At 43.7% G+C, this 12,606-nt stretch overlaps 1 protein-coding gene across 3 annotated transcripts in view; it reads right to left on the reverse strand.

The window, feature by feature from the left end:
* Positions 1 to 1,664: 1,664 nt before the first annotated feature.
* The window catches only part of LOC139260303 (disintegrin and metalloproteinase domain-containing protein 12), a 482,943-nt gene continuing 472,001 nt past the window's right edge, over positions 1,665 to 12,606 (reverse strand). For all 3 annotated transcript variants that reach the window (XM_070876752.1, XM_070876751.1, XM_070876750.1), the window contains exon 23: positions 1,665 to 3,229. In XM_070876752.1, coding sequence (XP_070732853.1) covers positions 3,178 to 3,229 — 52 coding nt within the window. In that variant the 3' untranslated portion in view covers positions 1,665 to 3,177. The remainder of the gene's footprint in view (positions 3,230 to 12,606) is intronic.

Raw genomic sequence — 12,606 nt, forward strand, 5'->3', positions numbered from 1 at the left:
TTAATGTTAAGATTTGTTCTATAGGAGACATAAAAGACTTTGGACTGAATTTTTAGTTGGAGGCTTTTTTCGGGCTTTACATTTTGTGCCGGAAATGGTTTGCATTTGCAGCCACAGACTTCAGCAGTTGGGCCCTGAGTGTGGAGCGGAGCGCTAAAGGAGGCGTTCCACACCTCTCTTAGGGCGCTAGGCCGGCTGAGCAAAAAAACCACAAAAAACATTCCCAATACCTTGCCGAACCCACATAAAAATAAATCGCAAAAATAAAACAAATAAAAACAATCGCACTTACCTCATGTAGTCATTCCTTCCCTCACTGCCGCCAAAACAGCTCGGACTACCTGCTTTCCCAGTTGGTCCCACTACGGGGCGCTACAGGGTCAGCGTGAAACAAAAATCATAGCGCTGTCGAAACCGGGGGCGTTGCACACCATTTCAGCGCTCCCAGGCGGTACTGCTCAGCGCCCCCACAAAACCGGCACTAAGTTTCCTGGGGGAGCGCTGGAAGCTGGCCGCCCAGCCAGAAATCATCATCATCATCATAGCCAGTCCCTCGAGATCGAGGAAGACTTGCTTCCACTCTAAAAGAGAGTTCTCAGGTGACTGTGCAATCCAATACGGTTATTACAGTCTCTGTCATTGGGACAGACAGTCGTAGACGGAACGGGTGGGTGGGGAGTCTGGTTTGCCGCAAGCTCCTTCCGCTGCCTGCGCTTGTTTTCTGTATGCTCTCAGCGATGAGACTCGAGGTGCTCAGCGCCCTCCCAGATGCTCTTCCTCCACTTAGGGCGGTATTTGGCCAGGGATTACCAGGTCTCTGTGGGGATGTTGCACTTTATTAAGGAGGCTTTGAGGGTGTCCTTGAAATGTTTCCTTTGCCCACCTAGGGATCACCTACCGTGTAGGAGTTCCGAGTAGAGCGCTTGCTTTGGGAGTCTTGTGTCGGGCATGCGACAATGTGGCCCACCCAACAGAGCTGGTCGAGTGTGGTCAGTGCTTCGATGCTGGGGATGTTGGCCTGATCGAGAACATTGACGTTGGTGCGTCTATCCTCCCAGGGAGCACCAACAGAGGCACAAGCCCAATGAAAATCCTGCCCACGTACTTTACCTACACTCCTGATGCCCTATTTAAAAGCTATAAAGATTGCAACTTGTAAATTTCAGTACTGATGCAGAACCACTTGCTTCACTACAGTGGATTATATTCCAATAGGTTGTTATGAGGCTGGTTTAAATATCTAATTCCGCTGTTAAATTTGCAAGACTGTTTGATAGTCAAAATAAAATGAGAGAGCGTTGGCTTATGCGTGTCAACTCTCCCAATTCCAGCTATTTATTTAGTAGGTTGCTGTGTATAAGGAAAGTTGAAATATCCTTGGCTTCCTTCTTTGTCGCACACGATCATTCTTAACGCTCTTCAAGCAATAAAAGTAGTCACTCAAATTTTTACAAGAATGTAATAAATGGAAATATCAATAATTATTTAATAAATATAACTCACATATGGTAGGAGGGATTCTTGCAGTATCTCCTTTCTACCACAGTTATAGGTAATAACTGAATAAATGTAATTCTGTTCTTTATTTTGTTATAAACTTACTTGTGTGATCTCAAAGGATTAAAGCATGATGATGTACGAAATAACTAATGACACAAAGGGCATTATTTGAACACAGAGTTTAGTGAATAATGGACAGTTCACAAGCATAATCTTGAATCAATGGCACAGGAAAACAAACTGCAGAAGTGTTTCCCTGTAAAACCTAAAACATACAACAAACTTGAACAAGCTTAAATGGAATGTTACATACATTTCATTTAAAAATAAGAGCTCTGAGTGGCTAGCTGACCTTCTAGTATATGTAAATGCTACAAAAATGTGAGTATAGTTTAATCAATAAACTACATCAGACACTAATAACAAGTTTGGAATTTTTAAAAATCATTTTACAAAATGGTTGACCTGAAAAAGGAAACAATGCAGTGATTTGATTTACGTGAATTCTGTGAATCAGTCCAATCTGTGCTGAATTCCTCATCCGAATCTGAATGTTCTTTTTATTCCTGCTGTTTAAAAGTAATAGCACATTGTGTTTATTGGTGCCCTAGTAACTTTAGAGCAAATAGATTTATTCTGCTAAGTTGCAATTCGGCAGAATGTTTTCACTGAAAATGATCACAATTATGACACTGAGAATTTTTCCTTTAAGAAAATTCAGCTACTGTAAAAGTGTCTACCACAGTGCACTGCATTGTAATAAATATTCAACATAAATTAATAATTTACACGTACCTGAGCAAGTACACAGCACCATAAGGAGCCACAGCACCAAAAACAGGAGCTCAGAGTCCCTTTATCTATCAGTTCTATTATAGTACAAAGAATATGTTGAGCGCCAGCTAATTTGATCACAACCTTTGTGGTGTGAGCTTACCTCTTATTTACAGTATAAGGTTGCATTTCAAACAATTGGTTCAACCACTATTAACACATGCAGCACTTCTGTTAAATTAAAATGCCATGTGGATTCGTAAGTCACACAGAGATTTGATTGATATAATGAATGCCGTGTATGTTCTGCTGTCATACAACACTTACACAATGAGTGGGTCTGATCACATAATACACAAGTGCATTATGTCCATGTGGTGGCTTGTTTATACAGTGAAGGCACTAATACATTTTGGTGCTTTGACTGTCTGAATGATTTGCTCTGATGACATATTAGTTTAAAAAATGAATAAAATGCATTTTTAGTGTGGAAGCAGAATATTACACCAAAAAAGCCAGTGATGGGGTACAATGAAGCTATTACAGCATGTTGCTAAGATTCATTGTGGTACCATGAGATATTAATGATCGTGGGGTGGCAGGATCACTTTCATTGTATAAAACAGATTGATAGTCTATGTACCAGCATCTCTCAACTATATACATATAAAGATTATTTCTTCTTTCACTAGTTAGGGTGAAAAGAACAGCTTGGCAATCACCTAAACCTTGCTATCCTTTGCCCAAGACAGTCAAGAAATGCTGGCACAGATATGGATATATAGAGAACCATTCCTACTCGCAATGCTGGTTAATAAGAGGACTAACTCCATTTAGAATTCTCATATAGTGCAAACATGTTTGGTCAGATGCTGGCAGGTAAAGTTCTTCTGTCATTCAATATCAACAACGTCGGTTAATTTTACTGTATTGCTGAGGCTTCTTGGGTGCTGGTCTGAAAGAAAGAAAAAGACGATAATTAAATCAGGTTGGAGCTAATTCCAGTGCTGCATTCACATTTTCTTTATGTAGTTGTTTGGTCCTGAAGCTTTCACATAGCACTCAATGGACCTCAGCTGTGTTTGTCTTGAGATTTATTTTTCTGCTATTTTTGCATAAACCTTAATCCAACTTAAATGGGTTAGTGGTGCCAACAAGAACAATAACTTGCATTTATATAGTGCATTTAACATAGTTAAATGTCCCAAGGCACTTCACAGGAGTGTGATCAGACAAAAATTAAGACTGAGCCAAAGAAGGAGATATTGGGCTGAAATTGCCCCTTCCCTTAAGGCCTATTACTGCCGGAAATCGGTGGCCATGCTGCAGAGTGCAATGGCTGCCGATTTTTCGAGTAATGGCAGCCATTTAAAAACTTCCACTCCTGTGGTATTCCGGTGATGATCTGCTCCCCCCCACCACACAGCTGCTGCTGATCCGTCCTAAGTGCGTCATAAGAGCGCACACTGCCGATGATACCCACCGATGGCAAAATTCCACTGAAAAAAATCTTGCTCCAGTCTTGTGGTGCCAAAAGCTGCTTTTTTTCTGCCAGTACCGTGAGGCTGTAGTCAATACATTACCCCCAATACCATGTGCTTTAATTTTGCACATCAATCTCTTGTGTGGGACCTTGTCAAAAGCCTTTTGAAAGTCCAAATACACCACATCCACTAGTTCTCCCTTGTCCACTCTACTAGTTACATCCTCAAAAAATTCTAGAAGATTTGTCAATCAGGATTTCCCTTTCATAAATCCATGCTGACTTGGACTGATCCTATCACTGCTTTCCAAATGTGCTGCTATTTCATCTTTAATAATTGATTCCAACATTTTCCCCGCTACTGATGTCAGGCTAACCGGTCTATAATTACTCGTTTTCTCTCTCCCTCCTTTCTTAAAAAGTGGTGTTACATTAGCTACCTTCCAGCCATAGGAACTGATCCAGAGTCAATAGACTGTTGGAAAATGATCACCAATGCATCCACTATTTCTAGGGCCACTTCCTTAAGTACTCTGGGATGCAGACTATCAGGCCCCGGGGATTTATCGGCCTTCAATCCCATCAATTTCCCCAACACAATTTCCCGCCTAATAAGGATTTCCTTCAGTTCCTCCTTCTCACTAGACCCTCAGTCCCCTACTATTTCCAGAAGGTTATTTGTGTCTTCCTTCGTGAAGACGGAACCAAAGTATTTCCCCTTTCTGTCTGTCCTTCTGAATTGTCAAATACCTCTGAATATTTAGTTCTGAGCCTTGGTCACCCTGCAACCATGTCTGTGTAATGGCTATCAGATCATACACTTGTGTATCTATTTGTGCCGTCAACTCATCTATTTTGTTTCGAATGCTGTATGCATTCAGATAAAGAGCTTTTAAATTTGTTTTTTTTAACCATTTTTTCCTGCTTTGACGCCATTTTCTGATACACTTTTAACTTTATACATTCTGTACCTTCCTGTCACGCTCTGGTTTTCATTTCCACCAGTGCTACCCTGCTCTATTGCCTTCTCCTTATTCTTTGACTTTTAAAATTTCCGCTCACCTGAACACCCCCCCACCCACTAATTAGTTTAAAGCCCTCTCTACAGCCCTAGTTATTCGATTCACCAAATTTGCTTTCAGTATTCAATTTGCTTTCAGTCACTGACTATGACTATTGTAAGTTTTCAGTCTGAGATTTTAGAGTGAATTTCTGCGGAGATTCTCTCACTGTCCATTGTTGACTTCAACGGAGGAGCTGCAGAAATCCCAGAAACACGTAAGCACCACTTACACTGTGTGTCAGGGATTCCGCAGCTCTTCTGCTGAACTTGCATAAGATTGTAAATGTACCCCTTTACAATTACAATTTAAATCTGCTTAATTTTATGTCTTACCTATCTATACACACATCTTTTATTTGTACCAGTTACTGATACAAAAGTCTACAGATTTGTGACTAATGCACCAATAACATCCCAATGAATGTACTTTTTAAATTATGTTCCTGATTGTATTTGTAGATGGAGTCATATTACTTAATGTTAATATTATTTAAATATTTATTTGTCACTCATATATAACTTTTATATTATTGTAGAGTATAGATTCAATATCCATTGTGTTAGATTAAACTTAAAATTTAACGTGGCCATGGGTCCCTTTAAGGAGTCCGACTTAGAATGCGTCATTGAATCATAGAATGGTTACAGCACAGGAGGCCGCCATTCGGCCCATTGAGTCCGTGCCAGCTCTCTTCAGCTAGTCCCACTCCCCCGCCCTTTTCCCGTAGCCCTGCAATTTGTTTTTCTTCAGCTACTTATTCAATTCCCTTTTGAAAGCCATGCCTTTCAGGCAGTGCATTCCAGATCCCAACCACTCGCTGTGTAAAAAAGTTTTGCCTTATGTCGCCTTTGGTTCTTCTGCCAATCAGTGTCTTCTGGTTCTCGACCCTTTCGCCAATAGGTACAGTTTCTCTTGATTAGACCCCTCATGATTTTGAACACCTCTATTAGATCTCCTCTCAACCTTCTCTCTAACCCTAACCCTAATTCTAAGAACAACCCCAGCTTCTCCAGTCTATCCACGTAACTAAAGTCCCCCATCCCTGGAACCATTCTTGAAGATCTTGGCTGCACCCTCTCTAAGGCCTTCACATCCTTCCTAAAGTGCGGTGCCCACAATTGGGCACAATACTCCAATTGAGGTTGAACCAGTGTTTTATAAAGGCTCATCATAACTTCCTTGCTTTTGTACTCTATGCCTCTATTTATGAAGCCCATGATCCAGTATGCTTTTTTAATTGCTTTCTCAACCTGCCCTGCCACCTTCAACAATTTGTACACATATCGCCAAGCCTCTCTGCTCATGCACCACCTTTAGAATGGTATTCTTTAGTTTATATCGCCTCTCCTCATTCTTCCTACCAAAATGTATCACTTCGCACTTTTCTGTGTTAAATTTCATCTGCCACATGTCTGTGCACTCCACAAGCCTGTCTATGTGCTCTTGAGGTGTATCACTATCCTCCTCACTAGTTTTGTGTCATCTACAAATTCTGGAATTTTGTCCTGTACACCCAAGTCTAAGTCATGAATGACGTTACCAGACCCGCTCTATCTAATTGGGCCGGGTAGCGCGCTGGGCGGGCTTAATAGGCCCCATTAAGGTAAGTTCATTTTGTACAGCGGGATGCAGCCAGCAGCAGGGTCCGCCACAAACACCGCCCGCACCGGACCCACCAAGGTAAGGAAAATTCCGGCCCATACCATTTTCCTGATATACTGGTCATCCTTCTTCCTCGCATAATTCTGACCAATCTAACTTTTCTCCCTATCACTGCCCTCCTCATCTCTCCAATCTATCCATATCTAGAACTGTCAAATGTTGGCAAATCTGACTAACTATGGCCATTATCTTGTCACCTGTGAAGTCTCTACATCCTGCACCAGTTTTGGTTTAGCGTGATCAAATGTTGACAAGTATGACTGACCATATATAATCTCCATCCCTCCCAAGGTTGAGGGTAATCAAATGATGGCAAATATGATGTACTGTTCCTTCTACAGTTATTTAGAAAATGGATATGTTGGTAATGTTATTTACAGTCCCTGTACTTTCAATGTAAGAAACACCTGGAAACACTGCAGTAAATAACTCAGTTGAATGCAGTTCATTTAAACAGCAGTCTGAATATACACAATCTAATCTCAGAGCAGGTGTAATCAAGAAGGAAATCATTTTTGAAGATTGGCGCAAAAAAAAATGAAAGGAATAATCTACTGGTGTTGAATTTACTCAGCTGTTGCAGCAGACTCCCACTATGGTGGAATGGCACGGACCCAAATATGCTGGGTCCCAACCCAAAGTTCCCCCTAAGGTGCGTAGCTGTACAGTAATCTCAAAGGTCCTATGCTCACCAGCTTTTACATTGTAAATACTGCTCATGTGCAGAAATTTAAAGGGACCGTGCATTAAAAGAAACAGGCCATGCAGGACAAAGCGCAGCTTACAGGGAACATTGTCACAACCTATGCCTCAGCGCACCCCGTACAAGACTAGTGACGTGGTGAGGGTGGAGCCAGAACTCCGTACACTGGGAGTTCCTGCTTCTCCTGCCTCATTGGCAACTGGGGTATGTTTAGAGGCCAATATGTCCAGTGGGATGAGGCATATTAGTATCCAGAAGAGTGTAGATGAGCTCCAGAAGATCATTTTCTTCTTCTGGAAGATCTTTGGATTTTCAGGCTCACTTTGTTTAAAGTCATTAATACAAACTTGCTCCTTCTAAATTCTTAATTTTTTTTCCTGTCTTACGTTATATTTCCATTTAAATTACTAATCTGGATAAGATGTGAAAACTTTATGTAGTAAACAGAAAAAAATTGATTTAATAAGCTGACTGGCATGAAATGTGTCCATAAGGAAACACTGTTTTTATCTTCTTCTTCTTAGGCAGTCCCCTGGAGTTGAGGATGACTTGCTTCCACACTAAAATGAGTTCTAAGGTGACAGATGAGACCAATGCAGGATCTACAGTCTCTGTCACAGGTGGGGCAGGTGGTGGTTGGAGGGATGGGTGGGTGGGGTGCTTGTTTTGTCGTATGCTCCTTCCGCTCTTTGTACTTGGCTTCTGCATGCTGCCGTCGAAGAGACTCGAGGAGTTCGGAACCTTCTCGAATGCTTCTCCTCCACTTTGAGCGGTCTTGGGCCAGGGATTCCCAAGAGTCGGTGGGGATGTTACATTTTTTCAAGAAGGCTTTGAGGGCATCCTTGAAGCGTTTCTCTGCCCTCCAGGGACCCGCCTGCCGTGACGTAGCTCGGAGTAGAGTGCTTGTTTCGGGGGTCTAGTATCAGGCATGCAGACAATGTGGTCTGTCCATCGGAGCTGATCGAGCATGGTCAATGCCTCGATGCTGGGGCTGTTGGCCTGAGAGAGAATGATGACTTTGGTGCGCCTATCCTGCCAATTAATTTGCAGGATTTTGCGGAGGCAGCGTTGGTGGTACTACTCCAGTGCTTTGAGGTGCCTACTGTACATAGTCCATGTCTCTGAAGCATATAGGAGGGCGGGTATCACTACTGCTCTGTAGACCACAAGCTTGGTGCCGGGTTTGAAATTCTGGTCTTACATAAGAACTAGGGCTCGAATTTCCAGTGCTTCAGTGCCCGGTTTCTCGGCAGTATTGGCCATTTTGGGCGAGAACCAGGTTGGTGAAAAATTTCCCAGCTGAATTCCGCCGGTGGTGTCGAAGTACCGCTGGGGAGGGTAGCGCCGGCGTGCACCGTCCATAGATTGCCTGGTGCAATTTTTGGCTCAGCCGTAGGTAAGTTGAAAAAAAAAATGCCCACGAGAATCAGCGGAACTGGGCAGTAGGTAAGTAGCCCTGCAAGAAAAAGGTAAGTAATTGGTTTTTTACTAATTATTTTAAAATTCTCTTGTAGTGATTTAAGTGAAAAAGGTCCTGAGAATGTTATGATGATTTTTTTACTATGTTTTAGAAAAATATTTTTTGTGTTTTTCCCCTCCTAGGCCCAACCCGCAGCCTCGGTGTAAATTTTTTGTAAATTTATCGCCCATTTTCTTTAAGAACCATCCAGTCGGCCCAAGATTCCATTTTTACGCCGAAAATCGGGGTGTAACGGCCATTTTTTTCACTGGGCGTATTTTTTTCATTTTTGGGGGGAATTTTTCGCAGGCAATAATTTTGGGAATCTTAGCGGTCTTTTGGGCGGCAATCGGATGCTGGCGGATTGTTTGGAAACTCTAGCCCATAAGAACATAAGAAATAAGAGCAGGAGCCTTGAGCCTGCTCCGTCATTTAATAAGATCATGGCTGATCTGATCATGGACTCAGCTCCACCTCCCTGCCCACTCCCCATAACCCTTTATTCCCTTATCGCTCAAAAATCTGTCTATCTTAAATATATTCACTGACCTCGCCTCCACAGCTCTCTGAGGCACAGAATTCTACAGATTTACAACCCTCATCTCAGGTTTCAATGGGCGGCTCCTTATTCTGAAACTATGTCCCCTAGTTTTAGTTTCCCTTATGAGTGGAAATATACTCTGCATTCACCTTGTTGAGCCCCCTTATTATCTTATAAATTTCAATAAGATCACCTCCTTATTCTTCTGAACTCCAATGAGTATAGGCCCAACCTATTCAACGAACACTCTTTTCCTCAGGCGGCCGAATGCTGCACAGGCACACTGAAGGCAGTGTTCGACCTCATCATCGATGTCTGTCCTTGCTGATAGTAGGCTCCCAAGTTATGGGAAGTGGTCCACATTGTCCAAGGTCTCGTCATGGATCTTGATAATCGGGGAGCAGTACTGTGTGGACGGGGCAGTTGGTAGAGCACCTTTGTCTTACTGATGTTTAATGTATGGACCAGACTCTCGTACGCTTCAGTGAAGGTGTCAACGATGGTTTGGAGTTTGGACTCTGAGTGTGCACAAACGCAAGCGTCATCTGCATATTGTAATTCAATGACAGAGGTTGGAACAACTTTGGATCTGGACTGGAGGTTGAACAATTTCCCACTTGTCCTGTAGATTAAATCCACTCCAGCGGGGAGCTTGTTAAAGGTGAGATAAAGCATTGCAGCGAGGAAGATTGAGAAGAGCGTTGGTGTGATGACCCAGCCTTGCTTGACCCAGGTCTGCACTTGTTTTGGGTCTGTGGTGTATCCATTGCTAAGAATCACGGCTTGCATGTCATCGTGAAGCAGGCGGAGGAAGGTGCCAAATTTTTGAGGACAGATGAATTTGAGAAGGACATTCCATAATCCCTCACAGTTGACAGAGTCAAAGAAAGCCATGTATAGAAGTTGATGTTGCTCCCTACATTTTTCTTGGATTTGTCGCGCGGTGAAGATCATGTCGGTTGTGTCCCTTAGTGGGCGGAGTCCGCATTGCGACTCTGGGAGGAGCTCTTCAGCCACTGGGAGGAGATGATTGAAGAGGATTCTTGCGATGATTTTCCCTGCGGCAGACACTAGCGACCACACGTATTCTGGCCTCGTGTCCCAACCTCGCTGCTGGCCTCGTGTCCCAACCTCGCCAGGTTGGCTTCGGTCTCCCGACCTCATTTTTGGTCCATCCTGTACCTTCCTGGGTCCCGACCTCGCTGCTGGCCTGTGCTGAACCTTCCCTGGGTTTTGGCCTTGCTGCTCGTCAGTGCTGTACTTTACCTGGGTCCTGGCCTCGCTGTTGGCCCGTGCTGAACCTTTCTTGGGACCTCGCCGCCCACCGATTCCTGCCGGTCCTCTGATCCTCGCTGCCCGCCGATTCCCTCGATCCATGCCGTCCGCATGATTCTTGCCTGTCCTCTCTGCCCGCTGGTCCTTGCCGCCCGCCGATTCCCACCGGTCCACCGATTCTCGCCACCCCCTGCGCCGCGTTTGTTACCGGTTCCCTTGTCCCTCGCCGCCCGATCTCGCCGGATTGGAGACACCCGGTGGTTGGGCTGCCGCTAAATGTTTTTATAGTTCCTTTAGGACCACTGGGAGCTCACTTTCATTGTGCAAACTCTTGTGTTTTCTCTCAACCATCAGATTCCTGCTTCCTACTTCAGAAAATAGACTATGAGGAAGTTATTCACAGAGAAACTACATTACAATACATTAGATTGACAACCCTTAAAGATAGTGGACCTTATTCCTTTCAATTTTCCCCAGTAGAAGGACTTGTTCTTTCACTAACCTTCCTAATTTACTTTGGAAACCATCAATAGCTGATCAATAAAAGTTTATTTTATTCTCTGCCACCTATTATAGATACAAGAGATAAGTCAGTCTTGCAGAACCTGTTTTTAACTGCACTAGATTTACACAGCGCCTTGTAGCAGTGCTGAAGGAATTCAATCCACATGCTTGTGATTGAAAGTTCAACCAACAATACAGGTTAATAATGTAGACCAAGGGCTAGAATTTCCAGTGCTTCACCGCCCGGCTCCACAACGATATTGGCTGCTTTGGGTGAGAACCGGGTCGGCGAAAAGTTTCCCAGCTGAGTTCCGCCGGTGGTTTCGAAGTACCGGTGGGGAGCAGACCGCTGGCGTGCACTGTCCATATTAGCCAGGTCACCGGGGATAACTCCTCTGCTCTTCTTCAAAATAGTCATAGGATCTTTTACGTCCACTTGAAAGAGCAGACGGGATCTCGGTTTAACATTTCATCCGACAATGCAGCACTCCCTCAGCACTGCACTGGAGTGTCAGCCTAGATTTATATGCTCAAGTACAGTGCTTACCCAGTCTAGCCTCTATGTGACTGCAGTCCCACACCAATGTGGTTGACTCTGAACTGTCCTCTGTAGTGGCCTATCATGCCACTCAGTTGTATCAAACCGTTACAAAGAATAACAAAAATAAAACCAGATAGACCTAGGCATCGGATCACGACACGATGACACATTCACCCCTGCTGACCCTGCAAAGTGCTCCTCACTAAACTTGGGGACTGGTGCCAAAGTTTTGAGAGCTGTCCCAAAGACTAGTCAAGCAACAGCCTGACATAGCCATATTCACTGAATCATACCCATCAGTAAACAACCTAGACTCCTCCATCACCATCCCTGGGTGTATCCTGTCACACCGGCAGGACAGATCCCCAAACCTGGAGGCACAGTGGTATACATTCGGGTGAAATTGGCCCTGGGATTCCTCAACATTGACTCTGAATCCATGAAGTCTTATGGCTTCAGGTCAAACATGGGCAAAGAATCCTCCAGAAAATACTATTTATCAAGCTCCCTCGCTAATGAATCAGTGCTCCCCCATGTTGAACATCACTTAAAGAAAGCAGTGAGGGTAGTATAGGCAGAGAATATACTGTGGATGGGGGACTTCAATGGCTATCACAAGTGGTTCAGTAGTGCCCGCAGATCACTGTGGTCCATCAGCAGCACCAGCAGAAACGTTTGTCAGCTGTGGCTTAGTGGGTAGCACTCTCGCCTCTGAGTCAGAAGATTGTAGGTTCAAGTCCCACTCCAGAGACTTGAGCACAAAAATCTAGGCTGACACTGAGGTAGTGCTGCATTATCGGAGATTGCGTCTTTCAGATGAGATGTTAATCCGAGGCCTCATTTGCTCTCTCAGGTGGTGTAAACGATCCCATAGCACTATTTTGAAGAAGAACAAGAGAGTTATCCCTGGTGTCCTGGCCAATATTTATCCCTCAATCTACATCACTAAAACAGATTATCCGGTCATTATCACATTGCTGTTTATCAGATCATGCTGCGCACAAATTGGCTGCCACGTTTGCTACATTACAACAGTTACTACACTTCAAAAGTACTTCATTGTAAAGTGCTTTGAGATGTTCTGAAGTCATGAAGAGTGC

Source organism: Pristiophorus japonicus, chromosome 3 (genome assembly GCF_044704955.1).
Source record: "Pristiophorus japonicus isolate sPriJap1 chromosome 3, sPriJap1.hap1, whole genome shotgun sequence".
Taxonomy (NCBI): domain Eukaryota; kingdom Metazoa; phylum Chordata; class Chondrichthyes; family Pristiophoridae; genus Pristiophorus; species Pristiophorus japonicus.